Source organism: Microcebus murinus, chromosome 10 (genome assembly GCF_040939455.1).
Source record: "Microcebus murinus isolate Inina chromosome 10, M.murinus_Inina_mat1.0, whole genome shotgun sequence".
Classification (NCBI taxonomy): Eukaryota; Metazoa; Chordata; class Mammalia; order Primates; family Cheirogaleidae; genus Microcebus; species Microcebus murinus.
The window spans coordinates 86961158-86983246 of record NC_134113.1 but is presented as its reverse complement, the minus strand read 5'-3'; the positions used below and the strand labels follow the sequence as shown (position 1 = coordinate 86983246).

Sequence of the window (22089 nt, the reverse complement as noted above, 5' to 3'; positions counted from 1 at the left end):
AAAGCATACATCTTTTCTTAAGGAGATTTGGGACCCAGGGATTAAAATCAGTTCCTCATTTCTCATGTCTAATATGAGAAAGGTTTGGAAGAACTAGACTTTAGAGCTGAAATGTGAGAACCCAGGAGACATACCACACAGTGCTCATTCTGCCATTAATTTATGTGCTTTGTGTTTAATCAGGATGCTAGTGAAGGGCCTCACCATCTTTGTTCAGAAATGTAAAAAAAAAAAACTACATTATTTGCCATGCAGTCCACAAGAGATTATCTTTGGTACTTCGGTATCTGGTAGAAGATTTAACTTGCTATAGATCAAACCTCTTCTATTAACACCATGAGCACATTGTTTCTTCTCACTTATTGCACATCTATGAACAAATAAGAATCTAACTCATCTGACTCTAATGTCCAACCTATCCCAAGGCAAACACCAAAAGCAAACTATCACCTACGACATTGTTACAAATTCTAAGACCAGAATGTGGTTCATTTTCTCCTCGGAAGAAGGAGAAAGCCTGTGTAAGCTACAGGCTAAATTTTTGTGTCTCTCAAAATTCATATGTTGAAGCTCTAACCCCCAATGGGATAGTATTTAGAGATGGGACCTTTGGAAGGTAATTAGTGTTAGATGAGGTTACGAGGGTGGGGCCCTTATGATGGGATTAATGCCTATGTAAGAAGAGGCACCAGGGAGCTCCCTTGCTCTCTCTGTTTCCCAGAACACACACAAGGAAGAGCTCATATGAGCACACAGTGAGACGCTGGCTGCCTAGAAGCCAAGACAAGAAGCCTGACAATGAAATCTACTTTGCTGGCACCTTGATCTTGGATTTCCCAGCCTCCAGAGCTGTGAAAAATAAATGGCTGCTATTTAAACCACCACTCTGCGGTATTTTGGTGTGGTAGCCCAAACAGACTAATAGAATGCATATGTTTGTGCTTTGCTTTTCGAGATGTGTATGCTTCCAACACAGCCAACAAAACATGGACTGCCATTGGGCTTGGGCAACTGTGTTCGTTCCTAGAGCTGCCACAACAAATTACCGCAATCTTGTTGGCTTAAAACCACAGAAATTTATTCTCACGGTTGTAGAGGCCAGAAGCCTAGAATCAAGGTGTCAGCAGGGCCACACTCCCTCCAAAGGCTCGAGGGGAGAACCCTTCTTTGCCTCTTTCGGCTTCTGATGGAAGCAAGGGGTTCCTTGGCTTGCAGCTGCATGACTGTAATCTCTGCCTCGAACTTTATACGGCCTCTTCTTCCTCTCCAGAGTGATCTCATCTCATGATCCTTAACTTAATTATATCTGCAAAGACTTTTCCTAAATAAGTTCACATTCACAGGTTCTGGGAGTTAGGATGGGACATATCTTTTTAGGGACCACCATTCAATCCCCTACAGATGACTACTATGCACCCTAGGGAAGAAAGATGATAAATTAGAAACAAAACTGACAAAAGAAAATTCAAAAATGATTTACGTTGGTTTCAGGCCATCACCCCATACTTTGCCTTCATGAAGATTTAAGCCAATGGAATTTCCATATGGTTGGAATGAAAACGACTGGAAAGCTATTGAACTGGAAACTTAGTATTTGATTTTCCACTTTGTGACAGGCTACATTACAAAGACTGCAAAGCATTTTGTGTTTACATGCAGTTCCTGCTTTGCTGCAATCCAACTTTGGCAACTTCCATTTACAGTGTTCAGCCAGTTAAACCTCTTTTATCAACTTGGGGCATTTACAGCAGGGAGGCGACACACAATTAAAGTTCTATCAGTTAGTCAGCTTCCATATGTGCTCCAACTCACAGCCTCAATCTGTTTCCACAGTGTCTTTTGTATCTGAGACCTTTTCCTGTGGCTTATCAGTCTGTCCCCAAAGGGGAATTGCTGGGAGAGCTGTTGGTCTGTTAGCACAAATGGCAAAGGAGGAAGAATTTATGGAGTCAGCCAAAGCAAAACAAAGATTCATTGCACAATCATTATCAATAATGCTGCATTAGGGTTGAGTTATTCCATTTGATAGTCACGATAAATCAGTGAGGGATGGAGAAATTATTGGCCTTATCTTACAAATGATTAAACTGAGGTTAACAAGTGTTGAACTACCTTTCCAAGACCATAAAATTTATAAGTGGTCCACAAAAATAGGTGAGATATTTTGGCAAATTATCAATAAAGGCACTTTCTAAATGAGATAGATTTCCAAAATAGTTTAAACAATGGAAGCATCATTTAAATAAGCTTATAGCTGCCAGAAGGAGCCGATCTAACATTGATTTGGTTGAAATTTGCTAAAAATAAGTTTTGTTTCTTACAAGAAACAATATAGTCAACTTTGAAAACCCTTTAAAATGGAGCATTTGATTACAAAGCAACAGTGACAAGCTTCTGCCTAAACCCATTTGTCAAGCAAGAGTTTTGTCTGAGATGGAAAAAATTCTCATTTTGTGAGTTGAGGATCATACCTCACATAGTTTGTCTACAAGACTGACTTCAACTCAGACCAAAGAGCTTAAGATTTTGTGGTCTTGAAAAGCCAAAAGTGATGAAGAATCAAAGAAAGAGAGAAATCTGGGCAATTTAAGTCAGTTCATGTGTGTTGACTACAGGCATGCAACCCAATGCCATTAAGCACAAGGGAAGTGGCCACCAAGGACCCTCTATCTGAAAGCAGCAGAAGACCCAAGAACTTAATTACTAAAGCATGTGCTTTGCAAAGAGCGCTTGAATCAAGACACAAAAGGCATGAAAAAGAGATTCCTATTCCAATGTCTCAGAACATCATCAAATGTCTTCAAATCCTTTCAAAAATGTTTAAAGACTCTCCAAAATTCTTCTCCCAGAGAAGTATTCTTCCAGCCTATGATTCTTTGAAGGAATAATTGGGAGGAATTATGAAGAGTAAAACTTGTGCTTAATAATACCATTCTATAAGTGTAAATAAAATGTATAGCAGGTGATTTCTCCACTTAGTGATTTCTCTATTTCCTCACTTAGTAGACTTACAGAAAGATGCATACTGTTTAAGTAGTTAGTATAGATACATAGGTATAGATTATAGATGCATACTATATAGGTAATTTATAGATGGTTATAAATGCTGTTTACTGATACTTCTCTAAAATTTGTGCAAGACTGTAACTAGATCTGCTGTACTGGTTGTGCACTGTACAACTCCACTGTCTACATTCATGTAGACAATATGAATGATGCCTCCAGGAATACAGGTGACCCAACTACAGCCCCCGGATTCCTATAAGATACATAGCATAGCAACTTAGAAACCCCCTTTTCCCATAACATAAATTTTTTGAAGTCCAGTGGTTGTTCGTTTATATAAAAATTTCCTATCTGTGCACCTTCTGATAATGGGATTTATAAGAGTACTGATACATGCAGGCAGATATTTGGATGTTCTTGTTCTCACTGAAGGATTTTCTCAACTGCTACTGATTCATCTTTGTTTTTGAAGTTTTATTACCAAATGTTCAGTGCCTGTTAACCCTATGTTTTGTAACATGGAGATTGTTCCCTTCTCATTGCTCCTCACTCTCTCTTGTATGTCTTTCTTTAAGGCTCATTGCCTACAAGCAAAAAAGACTACATTTCTCTATAGAATAGAAAATATTTATGCAAATTCCATAAATTTCAGTTACCCTATTCCCCGAAAAATCTGAAAAGCATTTCTGTTTTCAAATCTTCCATACCCTGAGAGTTATACACATATTAATAGTTATTACTTCTCCAAATGACCACTATCCAAAGTATTTATGTGTTGTATTTTATACCTATTACTGTAATAATGCCATATAAGAAATAATCCAAAAATCTCAGTGGCCTACCACATTTATTTTTTCCATTCATAGGTCTGTGGGACTTCTGGGCAGTTCCACTTAAGGCTGCAGGGAAGAGTCAGGACTGCCCATGTGTCTCCTCATTCTGGGAGTAGCACCTTCCCTGAGCATGTCCTTTTCTTGGCAGAGGGCAGACAAAAGAGGGCAAACCAAACTAAGCAAGTGCATGGAACCTTCTGATTGGACTTGAGTTCTCTCCAAGTTCATTGGCCAGAGAAAGTTGACAATAGTGGGGTGGAGAAATAAACTCTACCCCAAAGGAAACCACTGCAACATTATATAGCAAAGAGCATGTTGTGATTCTGTTATATGGAGGGAATGAAGAATAATCCAACATGAATAATAAGTCTGTGTGATCAGTAATTCAATCCACACCACGCACAGAGATCTCAAACCCATTCTGTGTCTTTTGCAGGAACTGAAATTGATTGGACTGGATATTCCACACTTTGCTGCAGATCTTCCACTGAATCGATGTAAAAACCGTTACACAAACATCCTACCATGTAAGATGGTCAATAGTGCTGATCCTACTCCTGTCTCTTAAAGGTTAAAGGACTGTTAATGTAGATCAGTCGATTTCACCAACCTCTGCCCACACCCAGCTGTGATCTGGACCTCTAGGCCATCTCTGAGATTGCATTCATCTCACTCCTATTTGATGTCATTCCATCCTATTATATGGAGGAAGATTTAATCAGTATGCTTTTAAATGAATTGTATCTGAACAGAAAAGCTGACCATTTGGCCCTTTGAAGATCAAAGAGGAATTAGGAATCAGATAATTTGTGCTCTCATAAAATATTTCTAGTCAATTCATTGATACTGGAGGGAGGTACATAGAAAGAAGGTGCAATGTATTAAAATGCCTTCTCTGACTTCTGGCAAATTATGTTGTTGCTTAGCATTTTGTGACAAAAAGCAACCTTCAAAGGGGAAAAAAGTAATATAAAGTACTTACAGGACAATTAAAACGCATTCTAATATAGATTTAACTTTCCTCTCTGTGACACTGTAGGTGAGCTGGCCAAGAATGGGAAAGTGGGAGGCTGAAAAAGCTCTAGAAAGAGAACTCTTTCCTTGATATGGTTTCTTGATGAAATTACATAGTCTTATCATAACATTTCACATCTGTACACAGTTCAGAATGTACTTCTCTCATTCAAATATCCACCTACCAAAAATCCCCCATGCATCTTCTCTAGGTCTCCCAAAGCCTGGGAATTCTGTGAATGTCCCCAGGTGAAATAGAAATCATGTATTTAGGCTACATGCTATAGCTTTCCATACAATCTCCCAGATATTTTAGTTCCTGTAAATGTTCTGCATAACCCCCAAATGCCCTGGAGGCAGTTCTTTCAAGGATAGGGGAGCTGGTGGGGAGAAAATAGTGGTTGGAATATATTTATGTACTTATTTAAACAGAGATTGAGGAATGGCTAAAGTATCAGGCTAAAATAAACTATCTATCTACTCTATCATTGGCTGATGTGACTTGATATTGGATAGAGAGGGGCAAGATCATTCTTCCTTCCATCCTGATTTTAAACATTTCTTTTCTCTTTATTCTTTACAGATGACTTTAGCCGTGTCAGATTAGTCTCCATGAATGAAGAGGAAGGTGCGGACTACATCAATGCCAACTACATTCCTGTAAGTAGAAAAACAGGCATCCCAACGCTAGCCCAGCCAGAGGGATACTATCAGGGCTCTATGTATGTGTCAAACAGTCAAAAAGGGGAGCCTTTACCCACCCAGCTTGAACTCTAAAGAGCAGTTTTCTTTATTCCATTTCAGAATAAAGAAGGGAGGGAACCCATAGATTAGTAACATGCCAATTTCTTTGTAAAGGACTAGTGAATGGAAAAGGAGAAATGCTAAAGATCATCTTTCTTGTGTTTAAATTTCAGTTTCAGCAAACAATCTCAAAGGGCCCCACCTGAGCACCTGTGCCTTTTAAATATCTATAAAGAGAGTGGTTGTTGCCATAAAAAAAAAAAGGTGTGGATGTGATTTTTATAGCCTTCTGGAGAACTTTGCTTAAAATCACACAGACCTATATAATCAGTTATTTTCATTGCCTCTTTGATGAACAAAGGAGAAAATGTTTCATAGGTGTGTGATCCTTTGCCAGTTTTATCACCAGTAAATTTTCAGTTTTTTCCCATTGGTGTGGAACAGGATTTGGTGTTGACAGTGGCTGGTTAGGTGATAACTTTGTCACTTATCTTTCAGGGCTACAACTCACCCCAAGAGTACATTGCCACCCAGGGCCCGCTGCCCGAAACCAGGAATGACTTCTGGAAGATGGTCCTGCAACAAAAGTCTCACATTATTGTTATGCTCACTCAGTGTAATGAGAAAAGGAGGGTACGTACAGAATGAGGCTGATCCTACTTAGCAAAACTACCACTGCCGCTAATAACGTGCTTAATGTGTAGCAGAAACTATTGTACTTGCTTTATTTTCCATCTTCACAACAGTCCTGTACAGTCCTTTGGAGGCAAGTCCCTTTGTGTTCCCTAAGGGAGCACGGACTTCATTTCTTCCCTAGCCTGTTTGTTTTAAAAGACTGTGTTATCCTCACTCCAGGTGAAATGTGACCATTACTGGCCATTCACGGAGGAACCTATAGCTTATGGAGACATCACGGTAGAGATGGTCTCAGAGGAAGAGCAGGATGACTGGGCCTGTCGACACTTCCGGATCAACTACGTAAGTCACCAAGCAGGACGACAGGTGCTGTCCACACGCTGACACCTCTACCGCTGCCACCCAGCAGGTGCCAGGAGAGCAACCCACCACTGTGTAAAATAATGAGCACTTCAGGCTTTGCAATGCTTCTTCCTTCAAGAGAAAAAAAATCCACTTTTAGTGTAGTCATTTCCCATTTCCTCAAAGATGGTGTGGATGCAATGGTTGCCCCAGGGGCCTGAGAAGATGCAATGAAAAGTCTGCACTGGTCCATCTCCAATTAGCCCAGGGTAATGGAAGACACAGTTTTTCATTGCTTATCAGGCATAATTGAGGCGGGATGTGTTATCATTACTTATATTAACCATATATGAGTATAATTAGGATATATAAGGAACATTTACTTTTTTAATTTTTAATTTTTGTTTTAGAGACAGGGGTCTTACTCTGTCACCCAGGCTGGAGTGCAATGGCACAATCATAGCTCACTGCAGCCTTGAACTCCCCGGCTCAAGTGATCCTTCCACCTCAGTCTCCAGAGTTGCTGGGACTACGGGCATGATCTACCACACCTGACTATGTTTTAAATTAAGCACTTAAACCTTGATTTAGTAGTTTGGGTTTCATTTGGGGTTTCTATCTTATTTTGTTCTGGTTTGGCTTTTCATTATTTGGAAGGTACTTCCAGGCCTTATTAATCATGGTTCCATATCTGTCCTGAAGTGCTGCTATTGATTTCTGATTGTTAGAATGTGAAAAAAAAAGTCTATTTTTTCTTGCAAGGCCTGCTGCCTCTCAGATGGCAAGTCTTTGAGCACATGCGGAATGTCTCTGTGCCAGGTTTAGTTGCTAACATCAACCAAAGTCACCCTGTTGCCTTCTGCCTATAGAATTTGGAGAGAGTTTTTACTAGTATTCTCTACTTTGAATATGCCCTCTAATGAGGACACAATGTAATAGGAAAGTCCTCATTGAGATGTTCTTCCCTGCTTAGAAACAACTCTTCCTGGCCGGGTGCGGTGGCTCACGCCTGCAATCCTAGCACTCTGGGAGGCTGAGGCGGGAGGATCGCTCAAGGACAGGAGTTCGAAACCAGCCTGAGCAAGAGTGAGACCCCCCCCCCCGTCTCTATTAAAAATAGACAGAAATTAATTGGCCAACTAAAAATATATAGAAAAAAATTAGCGGGGCATGATGGCGCATGCCTGTAGTCGCAGCTACTCGGGAGGCTGAGGCAGTAGGATCACCTGAGCCCAGGAGTTTGAGGTTGCTGTGAGCTAGGCTGACACCACAGCACTCTAGCCAGGAAAACAGAATGAGATTGTCTCAAAAAAACAAAACAAAAAGAAAAAAGAAACAACTCTTCTTGGTAGTACAAACCAGGAGATGGCAAACTGCAGCCTATGGACCAAATTGACCCACTACCTGTTTTGTAAAACCTATAAGCTAAGAATACTTTTTACATTTTTAAATGATTGAAAAAATGTTTAAGTATTTCATATGAAAGATTATAGGTAAATTATGTGAAATTCAAATTTCAGTGTCCATAAATAACATTTTATTAGAACACATCCCACATTTGTTTGCATATTGTTCATGACTGCTTTTATGTTACGCTAGGCTTGAGTTAGTGGAAACCAAAGACCCACAAACACAAAATATTTATTATCTGAGCCTGGTGCAGTGGCTCATGCCTATAACCCCCTGGAGGCCAAGGCAGAAGAATTGCTTGAGGCCAGGAGCTCAAGACCAGCCCTGACAACATAGCAAGACCCCATCTCTACAAAAATTTAAAAAGTTAGACAGGTGTGGTAACCCACACCTGTAGTCCTAGCACTCATGAGGCTGAGGTGAGAGGCTCGCTTGGGCCCAGGAGTTCAAGAATGCAGTGAGCTATGATGGCGCCACTGCACTCCAGCCTGGGTGAAGGAGTGTGACTCTGTCTCATAAATAAATAAACAAACAAACCATATTCGCTATCTGGCCCTTTGTAGGAAAGTTTGCTGGCCCTTAATATAAACAATGGAAAGAAAGATTGTCCCTATCCATAGAACATAAGAACTCATTAACGATCCATTCACTGATATTTACAAGAGATAGTTGACAATGGCTTTTACTACCAAGAGAATTTAGGTAAATCCCAGGTACGCCTGTGCCAGACTGTGTTTGGAGCTGCTCCATTCCTTTGAAGTCGTATTTCCTCCTTGTTCCCCAAGCACGTTTCTACTCAGAGTTTCAGCCCAAGCGTCGCCTCCTTTGTGGCACCTTCCTTGGACTCAGAGACCATCAGCCCTTTTCTCTTTTGGAGTAGAGTCCCACGTAGACTGTGCTACCGCTGCACACTTCAGGTGGTTGCAATTCTCCCTCTTTATATCTGCCTCCCCCAGTACACTGCAAGTGTTGGCTACAAGTATTTTATCTTTGTAGAATGAATAATAAATCAGTGACTAAGCGAAATGTTTCAAAAATAATAAAGCCCTTGTAAAGCACCGACATACTTTCCATCAGAGAACATATTTGACGATCTAAATGCCATTTGAACTCTGCTTTCTTTCTTGGTTATTTCAGTTAGAAAGTCAGTGCAAATTGCTAGACAAACACAGGCAAAAAAAAAAAAAAATCTTTCCCTGGGTTTGTATTTAGGAGAAAAAAAAATTGCAGAGCATAAAATAGGGTCTGTTCCCATTCCTATTCCCTTGACAGGGAAGAGCCACATAGATTATTGTATGGTCAATAGTACGCTTCTTGTCCTTGGTCTTAAATGATGACCTATCTTTCAATGACAACCATGTGAAGGGCTGAAAAATGAGAATAAAACATTGAATAATAGTGTTTGCTTGTAAGGCTACAAACATCTGGTGCCACAGTGCCCCCTTTTGGCCATAAGCATCCAGAATCTAAATCTTAAGCTCCTTTTACAATGAAGGCTAAATTGCCCAAAGAACATTGGGCCGTGCTAATGAGTATATTTTTCTATTTGTTTCATTTATTGTTTATACCCTTCTTTATTCCTTTCACATTGCTATGTGAACATTTTCCAAGTATAAAAATATAAAATTACATAAATGAGGAAAGATTTTCAGGGTAAGAGAAATTTGGGAATGGCTAAGTAAGATAAAAACCAGAAGAGTTTTGTCACTTAAAGAGAAAGGAGGACCAGGTGCAGTGGCTCACGCCTATAATCCTAGCACTCTGGGAGGCCGAGGCAGGCGGGTTGCTTGAGCTCAGGAGTTCGAGACCAGCCTGAGCAAGAGCAAGATCCCATCTCTATTAAAAAATAGAAAAATTAACTGGGTACTGTGGCACGTGCCCATAATCGCAGCCATTTGGGAGACTGAGGCAGGAGGATGGCTTGAGCCTAGGAGTTTGAGGCTGCAGTGAGTTATGCTGATACTACTGCACTCTATCTGAAGCAACAGAGCAAGATTCTGTCTCCAAAAGAAGAAGAAGAAAAAAAAATAACCATAGCACACAACTTGTCACCTTCTAGTACTTGATACTAGGCATGAACTGAGTGAGTAGTAATAATAATATCAAACACTTGCCATCCTTTGGCAATATGATCACAATCTGCACAGCCCTCCTTATTATAAGTACCATTAGGCCACTTTTAGACATGAGAAAACTGAAGCTCAGTGAGTGGGGTACCCGGGTATCAAAGTTCAAGACAGGGATTCTCATATAAGTGATTTTTTTGAAAGTGTGTTCTTGGGTAAAACTCATAAAGGAGCAAGGGAAGCAGAGAAAGATGGGGAAGAAGCCCTACACAGCTGTGGGTTCAGCTGAAGGCTGACTTCTGTTAGATCCCACAGACAGTGCTGGGGGACGTGAATGGCACCATGCGGGTGTCCCATTCTGACAAAGAGCGTTGGATTTTTTTTTACCCTGGTATCAATCAGTCATTAGCTGCGGCTGCCCTCAGCAGAACACAACCTCTTAGGTTTCCCAGCGAGCAGCTCCTGCACTGGAGGGCGAGTATGAGGAGGAGAAGGGTGCTGCTCTGCGGGTAGCACCTGGGAGAGGGGTGCCCCAGGCTGGCAAAGGGGGTTTAAGTAGGGCACCAACAGCACCTTTTACAGTGTTCAACTCACTGGCCAAGGCTGATGCAGCTTCTAAATGACAGACCCAGGATCTGCAAACCCTGATCTGCTTAAGCTCTTGTCCTTAACTACTCAGGCACAGATCAGCCTATCTATCCAACTATTCGAAGCTTTATACAATTAGTATTTTTTTTTTCCAGGACCGCCTTTGTACCAGATACAGAGCTAAGAGCTGGGTAGGGAAATGTACTGAGCAGGAGTGGAACGTGGCTGTACCCTTACCTTGTGATCGCCAGTGGAGACCTGGACTAACAGTGGGCTGTGAGATTAATGCTTCTTTGTGTCTTCTTTCCCTAAAGGCTGATGAAATGCAGGATGTGATGCATTTTAACTACACTGCATGGCCTGATCACGGCGTGCCCACAGCCAACGCTGCAGAAAGTATCCTGCAGTTTGTACACATGGTCCGACAGCAAGCTACCAAGAGCAAAGGTCCCATGATCATTCACTGCAGGTAACCTCTTCTAATGCATTTTTGGTTAAACATTATGGGCTCTTTTTATAAAGGAAATAGCCCACCATTCCATAAACCCCTGCTCAATTTAATTGACAATTAAATGAATCATGATTTTTAAAAATCTGGGATTAATTGATCTCTTATTACTATGTACAGTATTTACTTATAATATAGCTATTTCATATCTACAGCCTATGAGATAGATATTATTATTCCCATATTTAATGCAAAAATACAGAGGAGAGGTTAAGAGATTCACACAAGTTTATGCAACTAGAACTGGGAGGAGTTAGTGTTCAAATTCAGGCATACCAATCTCCAAAGGCCAAGCTTTTAAGTACTTTGAGAGATTATCTTACTCCATCAAGGATCCTGAGTGGTTATAACATGAACAAACACAAGGTCAAATTATAAACAGCTGACCACAGCTAGAAATAATATAATAGACATAAAAGCAAGAAGAGGTGAAGAAAAAATAAAAATATTCAGCATATTAAGACTAGCATTGGCTATGGTTGATCTTCAGAATTGTCTGTAACTTACTAGACTGCTGGAATGAAGGGGCTACCTGATCCATTACATTGCAAAAAATCAAGGTCCACACTAATTCCTTGTGGGAAGAGTCATCTTTAATTTGATCTTTTCTTCCTACCAAGTGAACAAAGCTACATCAAAATCCATCTCTGTGATACGATATTGCTATACAAATTTTATGCGACCTCAAAAGAGTAAAGAACATAAATATGCTCTGATTCCATATCAGAAAAAGAAGTGGAATGAAGATGTTAAGGGAAGCAGTGGCAGCCACGCCAACCTGAGCAAATGGGTCTGTAATCCCAGCTCTGGCGCCTTGACTTTTATGAATTAGAATGGCTATAGCGTGTGAGGGCACATGTGTGTGTGTGTGTGTGTTTGTATGTGTGTGTAAAGTATGTGTCTCCCTGAGAAGAAAAATGCTTCATAAATTACTAAGTTTCCATTTAGGGAGGATATCATTGCTGTCAATCCACCTTAGGCATTTGCAGGTTAAAAACTGTGCTTTAGCAGATGAAATTGTCCTTTTTCAAAACAATTGTTTCCAAGTACAGAAAATAAAGCTTGGGGTCAAACTCATGGCTCCCTTTCAGGGCAGAGAGCAGGTGTAGTTCTGATTATGAATTTACAGGTGCTCACCCAGTGGCAGATTGTTTTGTCTGTGAAATCCAGGGAGGCAATGGTTGTCTAGCAGAAAAAGCAAATTGGGCTCTGAACTCAAGGTTTTTTGGTGTTGGGTTTTCCTAGCAAATTTTGCAAATAAATTGGCTTCAACTTTCTCTTTCCCATAATATCATCATAATTCAGAGATTAGAGCCATTTGGTTCTTCGGTCTATGGATGGTTGGAAGAAAGGGAGAGCTGACTAACATGTAGAACTAGGAACAGTGGTGAATGGTTGGCCAGCCCTTGTCAATCCACTTCTACCTGTGCTCCGAGCACCGGGATTTGGGAACTGGAGGAGATGGGGATCCAAATATTTCATTTGATTTTAAGGCAACTATCTCAAAGATTCCTGGGGTACTGAAGCAGGCCCAGGACTCACTGGAAGGGCAGATGTGCCGAAATAAAGGTATGGGATGGTGAACTGAACTTGGGGTTGAAGGCACACAAATGGCTGTGGCCCAGAGCTAGATGAGAGTGTGGGCATCTCCACTAGACTTTTGAGCTGGGTGTGAGGACTTAACTCTGAGGCTATTCAAAATATGGGGCATTGCTTATTGCATCAGCTCTCTGAGGGCAGGAACCAACTCATCAAGGTACTCAATACGATGTGGCCGAGACAGTGCAAACCCACATCTCAGGAAGGTAGAAGAGAGAGTCTGAAATGTGATGTTAGGAGAAACACCAACCACAACAGCATACTTAAAAATCAGTTAAGTGGCCGGGCGCAGTGGCTCACGCCTGTAATCCTAGCTCTCTGGGAGGCCGAGGTGGGCGGATTGCTCAAGGAGTTGGAAAACAGCCTGAGCAATAGCAAGACCCCGTCTCTACCATAAATAGAAAGAAATTAATTGGCCAACTAATATATATAGAAAAAATTAGCCGGGCATGGTGGTGCATGCCTGTAGTCCCAGCTACTCGGGAGGCTGAGGCAGCAGGATTGCTTGAGCCCAGGAGTTTGAGGTTGCTGTGAGCTAGGCTGACGCCATGGCACTCACTCTAGCCTGGGCAACAAAGTGAAACTCTGTCTCAAAAAAAAAAAAAAAAAAAATCAGTTAAGTGGAAAAAATTGTCAGGAGTTTAGTCTCTTTTTTCACAATTGTGCTAACTATAGATTTTTAGAACTTGCCAATTACTTTCCGGCAGTGACGGAGCCCTGAGTAATGTGCTGTCTGAACACTCTCTTGCAGCGCCGGAGTGGGGCGGACGGGCACATTCATTGCCCTGGACAGGCTCCTGCAGCACATCCGGGACCATGAGTTTGTGGACATCTTAGGGCTGGTGTCAGAAATGAGGTCCTACCGGATGTCAATGGTACAGACAGAGGTAGGAGCATAATCAATATGTTTTCTTTAATCTGCACCGGACTGAAAAACTTACCATTATTCAACCTCATGCTTCAAAACAATTGTCCCCAATTTTTTTTGCATCTGCTTTTCCAATTTCTTATTGTAAATGTTAGAATTGCTTTGAGGTATAAAAGAAATAGATATTAGTCACTAGAAATCCATTCTGTGTATGGTGATTACACTTTTATTGGCATTATATGCCTTTCAGTAATCCAGAACACATGAGTGGGTCTGTGATAGAATAAACCAGGTGTCCTCAAACTATGGCCCAAGGGCCACATGCGAGTGTTTTTCTCCTTTTGATTTTTTACTTCAAAATAAGATATGTGCAGTGTGCATAGGAATTTGTTCATAGTTTTTTTAAAACTATAGTCCGGCCCTCCAACAGTCTGAGGGACAATGAACTGGTCCCCTGTTTAAAAAGTTTGAGGACCCCTGGAATAAACTCTCTTTGAACAGACTGAGAGTTGGGGACAGGTGACAGCCATTCTGGGTAAATGCTACCCATTGGAGACTGTAGAACTGATGCAATTTTATTTATATTTAAAATGTTGGATTTGACTTACTAAATTTGTCATTAGTTTGTCTTCCATGTGACTCTGCTTCAAATCACTTTGTAAATTTTCTTTTAGATTTTTATTTACTTAGTGATGGTGGGTGGATCTCAAACCCTGGGCTCAAGCAATCCTCCTGCCTCAGCCTCAGGAGCAGTTGGGATTGCAGGTGTGCACCACCATGCCCGACCCAATTCACTTTTGATGATGATCATGGGTTGGATTTGTCCCCTTTATGATTTTAAAGATTCCCAGTCCCCAACCTACCCATACTGCCAGTCCTCTTCATCTAAATGGGTGAATTTATTATTGTAGCAACATGGGAACAACCCCAGAAATACATAGCAGTGTTACATGCCCCCTCTTCCTCTTCTTGCCCACGCCCTCTTTCCCCTGAAGCCTCTGGGTACATTCAGTCTGAAGTGACAGCCCAAGGTGAGGCTGGCAGACCTCAGAGTAGCTGTGGGCGTGCACCTAGGTGGGCGCAAAAACCCACGTGAGATAATAGCTTGTTTGTGAACCTCATCACCCAGCCATACTTGCGACTTCCTAGCTTCAGGTGTACAGTAATCCTTTTTCTCAAGGAGTGCGTGTGGGAGGAACACTTGTGGAGTAGAACACACCTGGCCTGACCTCAGCTGAGAGATTAAAAAAAAAAAAAAAAAAAAGCCTGAGTCTTCCTCATGCTTTTCCCACCCAGCCCCGCTAGATGGCAGCATAACCCCAAGGCCTCGAGTCATGGCGGCTGTCTCCTCAGCTCTTCAGAGTTTTTCTCCTCTCCCACCTTTTTACTTTTCTTTCCCACTCCCCATTCCTGTCTGACCAAGGCTTGGCACAGCTGGTCCAGTGTATTTATTTCTGAGCTATTGCGGAATCATACCACTTGGGAAAGAGTAACCATTCAGGTTCAGATGTCTCACTGATAATTAGGAAGCAAGTCATTTCTTTGTTTCCTCATGTCGGTGAGCTCATTTGCAATCCTGCTGCCTCCTAATTTACCTTTGTGGGGACATGACTGTCTCCTTGTTATCTGAAGTTTAAAATGTCTGGTTTCCCAGAGAAGCCCACTACCTAATCCTTAAATATTGCGTTATTAATCAATTCATATTTTGGTTTTTACTTCCATAAATTCACAACCCAATATGTGACCAAAAACTCCCTGTTACGTGTATGAATCTCCAAGCTACAAAGGGCCACACCTTATTTTAAGCGTTTCCTATTTGATGCATTGACTGCCCCTTTCACTTAATTTATGCCTTTTAAACCTTCACAGACTTGAACTACGGCCAGTTTGCTTTTGACTGTTCCCAACTACAGAGTCTTAATCTCTTTCACAGGCAGATCCTCTGCCCCATTTTCAGCTCCATTCTATTTCTTCGGGTGGGGGAATTACACAAAACTAGGGCTGCCACCGTGTGGTTTTCTGCAAAGCCAAGAACATGTTTTGTTTTCTCCATAACTTTCTTACCCTAAATTTTGGTGGTTTGACTTGTTCATGGAGGCATTTTAGGTTGACATCTCCGTGGACACAGTCTTTTTAAAGCGTGATTCCCCTTCCCTGAACTCTCCTGGGGAGTTCAAAAGCAGCAGAGATGTCCCCTCGGTTACTTACTTTTCCCAGCTGTTCTAGCTTGACCCTCAAGTTCCCGCGCAATTGGGATGGATGCTTTCCAGCTCCAGTTATTTATCTGTGTCTGTTTTGTTAGTCATATCTAGAACATCTTGTTCACTTACCTTTCTTTTTCCTTGTTCCTCTGCTTTCCATGGTACAGGTTGATCTCCCTACTGTTCCCTTTAAGCCCATTCACATGCAAATCCTGCTGCCCTCTGAGATACTAAAGTTAATAAACAAAGAATGAAGTAAAAAAAACAAAAATGTGATTCTTTTCACATTTATCATCCCAGAGTATCCCTTTGACACTAATGATTGTCAAGAAGGTAGAGTGATTCTCCAGTTGAGTTCTGTCCTTATGTATGTAATCAACCCATGAATCACATACCACATCTCCTCCCATCGCTCATATTTAATTTTCCAGTTGTCTCTACATTGCCTTGGTTTCATCACTCTACCCTACCTGCCTCCAAAAAAGAAGTGATTAAATCAGTGACGTCTTCAGGCACAGATTTTAGGGTCCTGGCAACGTGCTGCCTGGACTGCGTGGGGACCTGTCCTCCTTCTCTCTGTCACCCGGTCAGACACGCTGCACGGGCCTCTCCACACAAGCAGAGAGGTAGTTAGGGGAAATGCCAGCTGTTGGGAGAAGGCCTGGGTCTCAGCTTTACCACTGCGCCAATCATGACACCTCTCAGAGTTCCCGTTTCTCATCTGTAAAATGTCAATGACAGCTTTCACACAGCGTTGTAGATTAGACCGGGGGTCCTCAAACTTTTAAAACAGGGGGCCAGTTCACTGTCCCTCAGACCCTTGGAGGGCCGGACTATAGTTTTAAGAAAACTATGAACAAATTCCTATGCACACTGCACATATCTTATTTCGAAGTAAAAAAACAAACGGGCAAAAACACCTGCATGTGGCCCGTGGGCAGTAGTTTGAGGACGCCTGAATTAGACAATACATGAAACAATATAATCTAGATCAGTGCTTTGAAACTGTCAAGCGCGGCAGTTCAGTTTTGTTCATCTCCGTTGTGCTCTCTTCTATTTTTATTGTGTATTTTGTTTGGTTTTCATCTAATAGCCTTTCCCTGGAGGTCAGTTAGGGTTTGGCTTTGAGCAGCCTGTCCCCCTGAGGGGCAGCTTAGATTTCTCAGGGACTCTCAGGGATGTAAATAGTCTTTTATTTATTTTTCCTATGGTCCTTTCTATTTTCTTTTCTTTTCTTTCTTTCTTTCTTTTTTTCTTTTTTTTTTTTTTTACACAAAGTTTGGCCACTGAGTAGAGTGGATTGAAAGTCCAAACAGTGTCCAGCCTTATCTGTTCCCAATGTTAACACCAGAAAGAGTGGCTTGAAGTGTGATGACCAGAAAGGGTTACTGCTGTGATACTATCACAGCAAAAGGGAACATGTTTTCTCCAAACTTTGTTGAAAAATACAGGTTGGAAATACCATTTTATTTTTTGTATAAAGTTATTATACAAGAAATTTCTTAAAATCCTGTGGATATCTTCACTGAATCTTACTTAAAGGTTATTTCTGATGGTATTACTTATAGAGAAACTCTGGGAAATAAAGAAAAAGAAGACAAATCATGAAATGACCTTTATTTCATGACACAAAGACATATTTTGCTGATGTTATCTCAGTTTTCATTCAAGTATAACTTTTACATAATTATGTTCATGTGCTCTCTCTATATGTGTATGTGTGTACACACACACACACACACACACACATATATATATATTTTTTTTTTTTTTTTGAGACAGAGTCTTGCTTTGTTGCCCAGGCTAGAGTGAGTGCCGTGGCATCAGCCTAGCTCACAGCAACCTCAAACTCCTGGGCTCAAGCAATCCTGCTGCCTCAGCCTCCCAAGTAGCTGGGACTGCAGGCATGCACTACCACGCCCCGCTAATTTTTTCTATATATATTACTTAGCCAATTAATTTCTTTCTATTTATAGTAGAGACGGGGGTCTTGCTCTTGCTCAGGCTGGTTTCGAACTCCTGACTTAGAGCAATCCACCCGCCCCGGCCTCCCAGAGTGCTAGGATCACAGGCGCGAGCCTCCGGGCCCAGCCAATATATATATTTTTTACATCCTAATTTTCCACTTACCATTTTACTATGTACCCTGTATGTTATAACAAATGGCTTAAATTCTTTAAAGCTCATTTTAAAGACTTCACTGATGTTTGATTATAGAAATACCAATTCATACTTAAATCAGTCTCCTTTTTAATAAAACATTAAATTAGATTCCTTTCTACTTGTTACTATTATTTATGTCCACTTCATTTGTGAGCACTTTATAAATTCTGCCTCCACCAACGGTAGCTGAAAATGACTGCTTTAACAAACTCAAGTCATCATTTAATGTTATTTTTTTCCTTTAGCTTTGTTCACTTCGTAGTTAAAAAATATTGTTTTAATTTACATTTTTTGTTGCTCGGCCACTTTTGCATGTTTTACTATTTCCATAGTTTATTTCAAAAAATCATTTAATAAGCACAAACTAAATGATAGGCATGAGGAATAAAAAGACATTGTCTCTGCCTTCCAGGGATAGTTGGTCTAATGGTTGGCGTACTTTACTTACTTGTCTATCTGTATGTTACTGACTTGGATGACTTTTTAACTACAACATTTTGTTATGATTCTAGAAAATATTTTTCTCTCTCAGTTTCTGATTTGCCCTTCCTTTATTCTTTTTACCTTTTGTTACATACAGTTGTTTGAATTTTTTATTTGTAATTTGTTTCATGGCTGTTAATTTTACAAATTCCTTTCCTAAGGTAATCAGAGAGGAATTAATCTATAGTTTCCTCTATATTTTTAAATGGCTTATTTGTTAAACTTCTTGGAATTTAGCTCTGTGTATGAGGAAGTGACACACTTTTTTCAAAATAGCCCCATGATTTGATTGAATATGTATTACTTTTAGTATTAAATCATATGATATAATGCACAGCATGGTCAATATACTTAATACTACTGTATTATAGACTTGAAATTTGCTACGATAGTAAATCTTAAGTGTTCTCACCACACAAAAAAATATGGTAACTGAGTGAGGTGATAGATGTGTTAATTAGCTTGATTGTGATAATCATTTCATAATGTATATGTATATCAAATCATCACATCGTACACCTTAAATATATACAGTTTTTATTATACCTAAATAAAGCTAGGAAAAAACATTCTGCTATAAAAAAAATAAAAGTAATAATGTTCTAAGCTCTATTATTAATCAAAATACTCTTACAGTTGATTTTCTTTCTAGTTATAAAATTATGTCCCTATAAATAATGAAAATGATTTTCATTTACACAAGATGTTGATTATTAAAACTGTCATTAAAATATTACATCTTTGCGCATATCTGCACAAAAATATCTTGCGCTGAAATATATTTGTGTCTTTTGTGCTAGGAGCAGTACATTTTTATCCATCAGTGTGTGCAACTAATGTGGATGAAGAAGAAGCAGCAGTTCTGCATCAGTGATGTCATATATGAGAATGTCACCAAGTCCTAGTTCAGAATCTGGAACAGTAAGTAGGGAAGAGCTCATCATGGCTGCTCTGCCTTAGAACAATGGGAAGAGACATGATGGGATGGGACAGGTGGCAGAAATAGCCATTTGCATTTACTCTGACTTCACATGAGTATTTCTGCTCAACTCCTGGCCCCACAGGAGTGGTCAAAGGGAAAAACAAATACCACACAGCAGGTCTTTGAGCTTCAGTGCACGTTGGTTGTTGGTAGCAACAAACAGGAGCTTCTGCAACTCATGATGATTTGAGCTCCATTTCCTCCACCCAGAACCTCAAATTATTCTGATATTGGATCTGTGCCTGCAATATCAGGATACTACCATCCAAGTCTATCTATGTAGATATGTTGTGCAAATATTTTATGGATTACAAGGGGTTACAAAGGAGACATGAGGTAGAGTGGACACCCCCAAAAGATAAACAATATTAATAATAGAGTCTCAGGATTGCAAAGTCTGAAAATGCTTTGATCTCTCTCATTATGTGAGCACTAACTTGAGAGCTTCAGGAAAACATTAGTAATATAATCGATGCCTTGTGCTCAAATTTTGACTAGGAGATCGGATTTTGGAGGTGTAAAGTAATCTTGGCAGAGGTAATAAGTAATCTGTCCATTCAGCTCAGTGTAGAGTGTCTGAATCTATGGGGAGCGGGGAGGGGAGCCAGCAACGAGGTGGAGAGAAGACAGTGGTGCATTGTGGGAGAAATATGGAAGTCTGGGAAGCATTGGGCACAGTGGGTAGCAGGATGGGATTAGCATTGCACCTCTACATCCATCAAGGAAGAGAGATGGAGAATACCAGGGGGCAGGGAGGGTAAAGAATAAGGAAAGGCAGATAGAGACACAGTCTCAGAGAGGGAAAGACATTCAGACCCATAGAAAAGAGGAGTCACCTGGAGAATGATGCACAGATAACCCCACGCCCACATGGGCTGAGGGATTGAGTATCCGAGAGCCGTGGTAGGGCAGGAGGGGGTTGCCGCTGTTCCAGGCTGCTTACTGTCTTTCTCTTTCTCATCCACAGGACAGGACAGGATGTGCACCCATCCTCCTTTGCTTCCAGATTTTTGGAGGGAGGGGGGCCTGCTAGTCATTTTGCTAAAAAGAGCCCTTCCTTTGTAGTATGTGGCCAAGGAGATAATTTATCTCGCAGAAGCACTGGGAAGACTTAGCCTTAAAGAGCCTACAGTGTCTTTTGGACTCTTTCACTTCGGGACATTTCATAATGGACCAAATTCAACAGAACACCAGAAAGGTCAAGACGCTCTGCAAAGGGCAGGAAGTACAGCACTTCCGAAGAGTTTAGTTGGCCCTTCGCTCATTGGGCTGAGTTATTTTGCTTTTGGTTTTTTTAAGTGCAATAATTTTTGTATGTGTGTGGTTTTTATCAGAAAGTTGAATGGTCTTCTGCTCACACTATTGATCAACCCCATAGCCCAGGAAGGAACAGGCATTGTTAGCATCAGATTATACCTCATTATTAAAAAGAGGCATGGCCACACATGAAGAAATGGTCATTCTACTTCAACTGAACCAGCACTACCTGTACTCTAACATTATTGGATCAGGCGTGGGGAGTGTGGATGGGGAAGAGAAGGGTTGTACCCACAGATCAACTGTGTATCGTTTCTTATCCCAAATATGAAAAGCTGTAATTCAACTTCAAAGTAGAGTAGGAAAAAAAAATATTTGTCTTAATTGTTCTAGTTCTTGATGGTTTTCTTCCTTATTAACAGTTAGTTGGGTGTTTCTTCCTTGGCCCTTTTGGACTAATGTCATTGTCCATGTTCTTTTTCAAGAAACCAGATCTGTTTCAGAAGAATTTCATGTCTGACTCTTTAAACTCTGTTGCTGTCTGAGCAATCTTGGTGCCTAGACTTTGCATTCCTTTTTCTGTTGACCTGCATATATGTGAGAGCTATTTCTATGAGAACTACAGGCTGTGAAAAACGCACTTTCTTTCCCCTAACGAGCTGGGAGTTTATGAAGTTATAGCAACGAACTGCAGCATGCTAGAACAATTATTTGGCTACATTTTCTTTTGTAATATTGTCAAGCCTCTCTGTGGATTATGGCAGAGATTCCGTTTCATTTTGTTTCCTTTTTGGTTGTCAGTTTCACTTTAACCAGTGTAACGAGTAACATTTTATTCTTTGGATTTTTGTATAATTGCAGTACATGCTTGTGTATTGTGTGACATGAATGCTGTCAAAATGGACATTGATGGCATCGGTGGGGCCTGTTACTTTGTGTCACTTCCTGAGAAATAAGAGGTGATGGTATGGATATACAAAGGAAAACACTTGGAATTGAAAGTAAACACAAGCTGGCTGCTTCGCTGTGGCAATGTGGCTATTGTGACCCTTCCTGTGTATGCTTCCAGAAGGTTCCGTGCACCTGATCACTGTCCCTTCCCCTGGCTTCCCTCCGATCCTGATCATCTTCCTGAAGCCTTGCATATAGGATCAGCTTAATATTTTATCAGTGACCTCAGAGGGGGTGAAGGATGCCAAATGAACAGCTCTGCACCCCACCGTCTCTTGTCACTGAGAAGGCCTGGCCACAGCAGACCTTGGCAAAGTTCCTTTGCGGGATCTGGCCAGTGAGTCTCTGTTTCACCTTGCAGGGTGAGTGGCAGAGGAAGTCCACACCCTGCAGGTTAACAGCTCGGGCTCCTCAGGCATTGTCAGTTTTTACCCACCT

The 22089-nt window shown here is 40.9% G+C and overlaps 1 protein-coding gene across 3 annotated transcripts in view; it reads left to right on the top strand.

Annotated features, from left to right (window-relative positions):
- PTPRO (protein tyrosine phosphatase receptor type O) overlaps window positions 1–21747 on the top strand; it is a 238974-nt gene extending 217227 nt beyond the window's left edge. For all 3 annotated transcript variants that reach the window (XM_020287617.2, XM_076007633.1, XM_076007634.1), the window contains 8 exons: window positions 4276–4366; window positions 5437–5513; window positions 6096–6230; window positions 6453–6575; window positions 10954–11108; window positions 13498–13633; window positions 19262–19382; window positions 20411–21747. In XM_020287617.2, the coding sequence (XP_020143206.2) occupies window positions 4276–4366; window positions 5437–5513; window positions 6096–6230; window positions 6453–6575; window positions 10954–11108; window positions 13498–13633; window positions 19262–19366 (822 nt within the window). In that variant the 3' untranslated portion in view covers window positions 19367–19382; window positions 20411–21747. The remainder of the gene's footprint in view (window positions 1–4275; window positions 4367–5436; window positions 5514–6095; window positions 6231–6452; window positions 6576–10953; window positions 11109–13497; window positions 13634–19261; window positions 19383–20410) is intronic.
- Window positions 21748–22089: the final 342 nt, after the last annotated feature.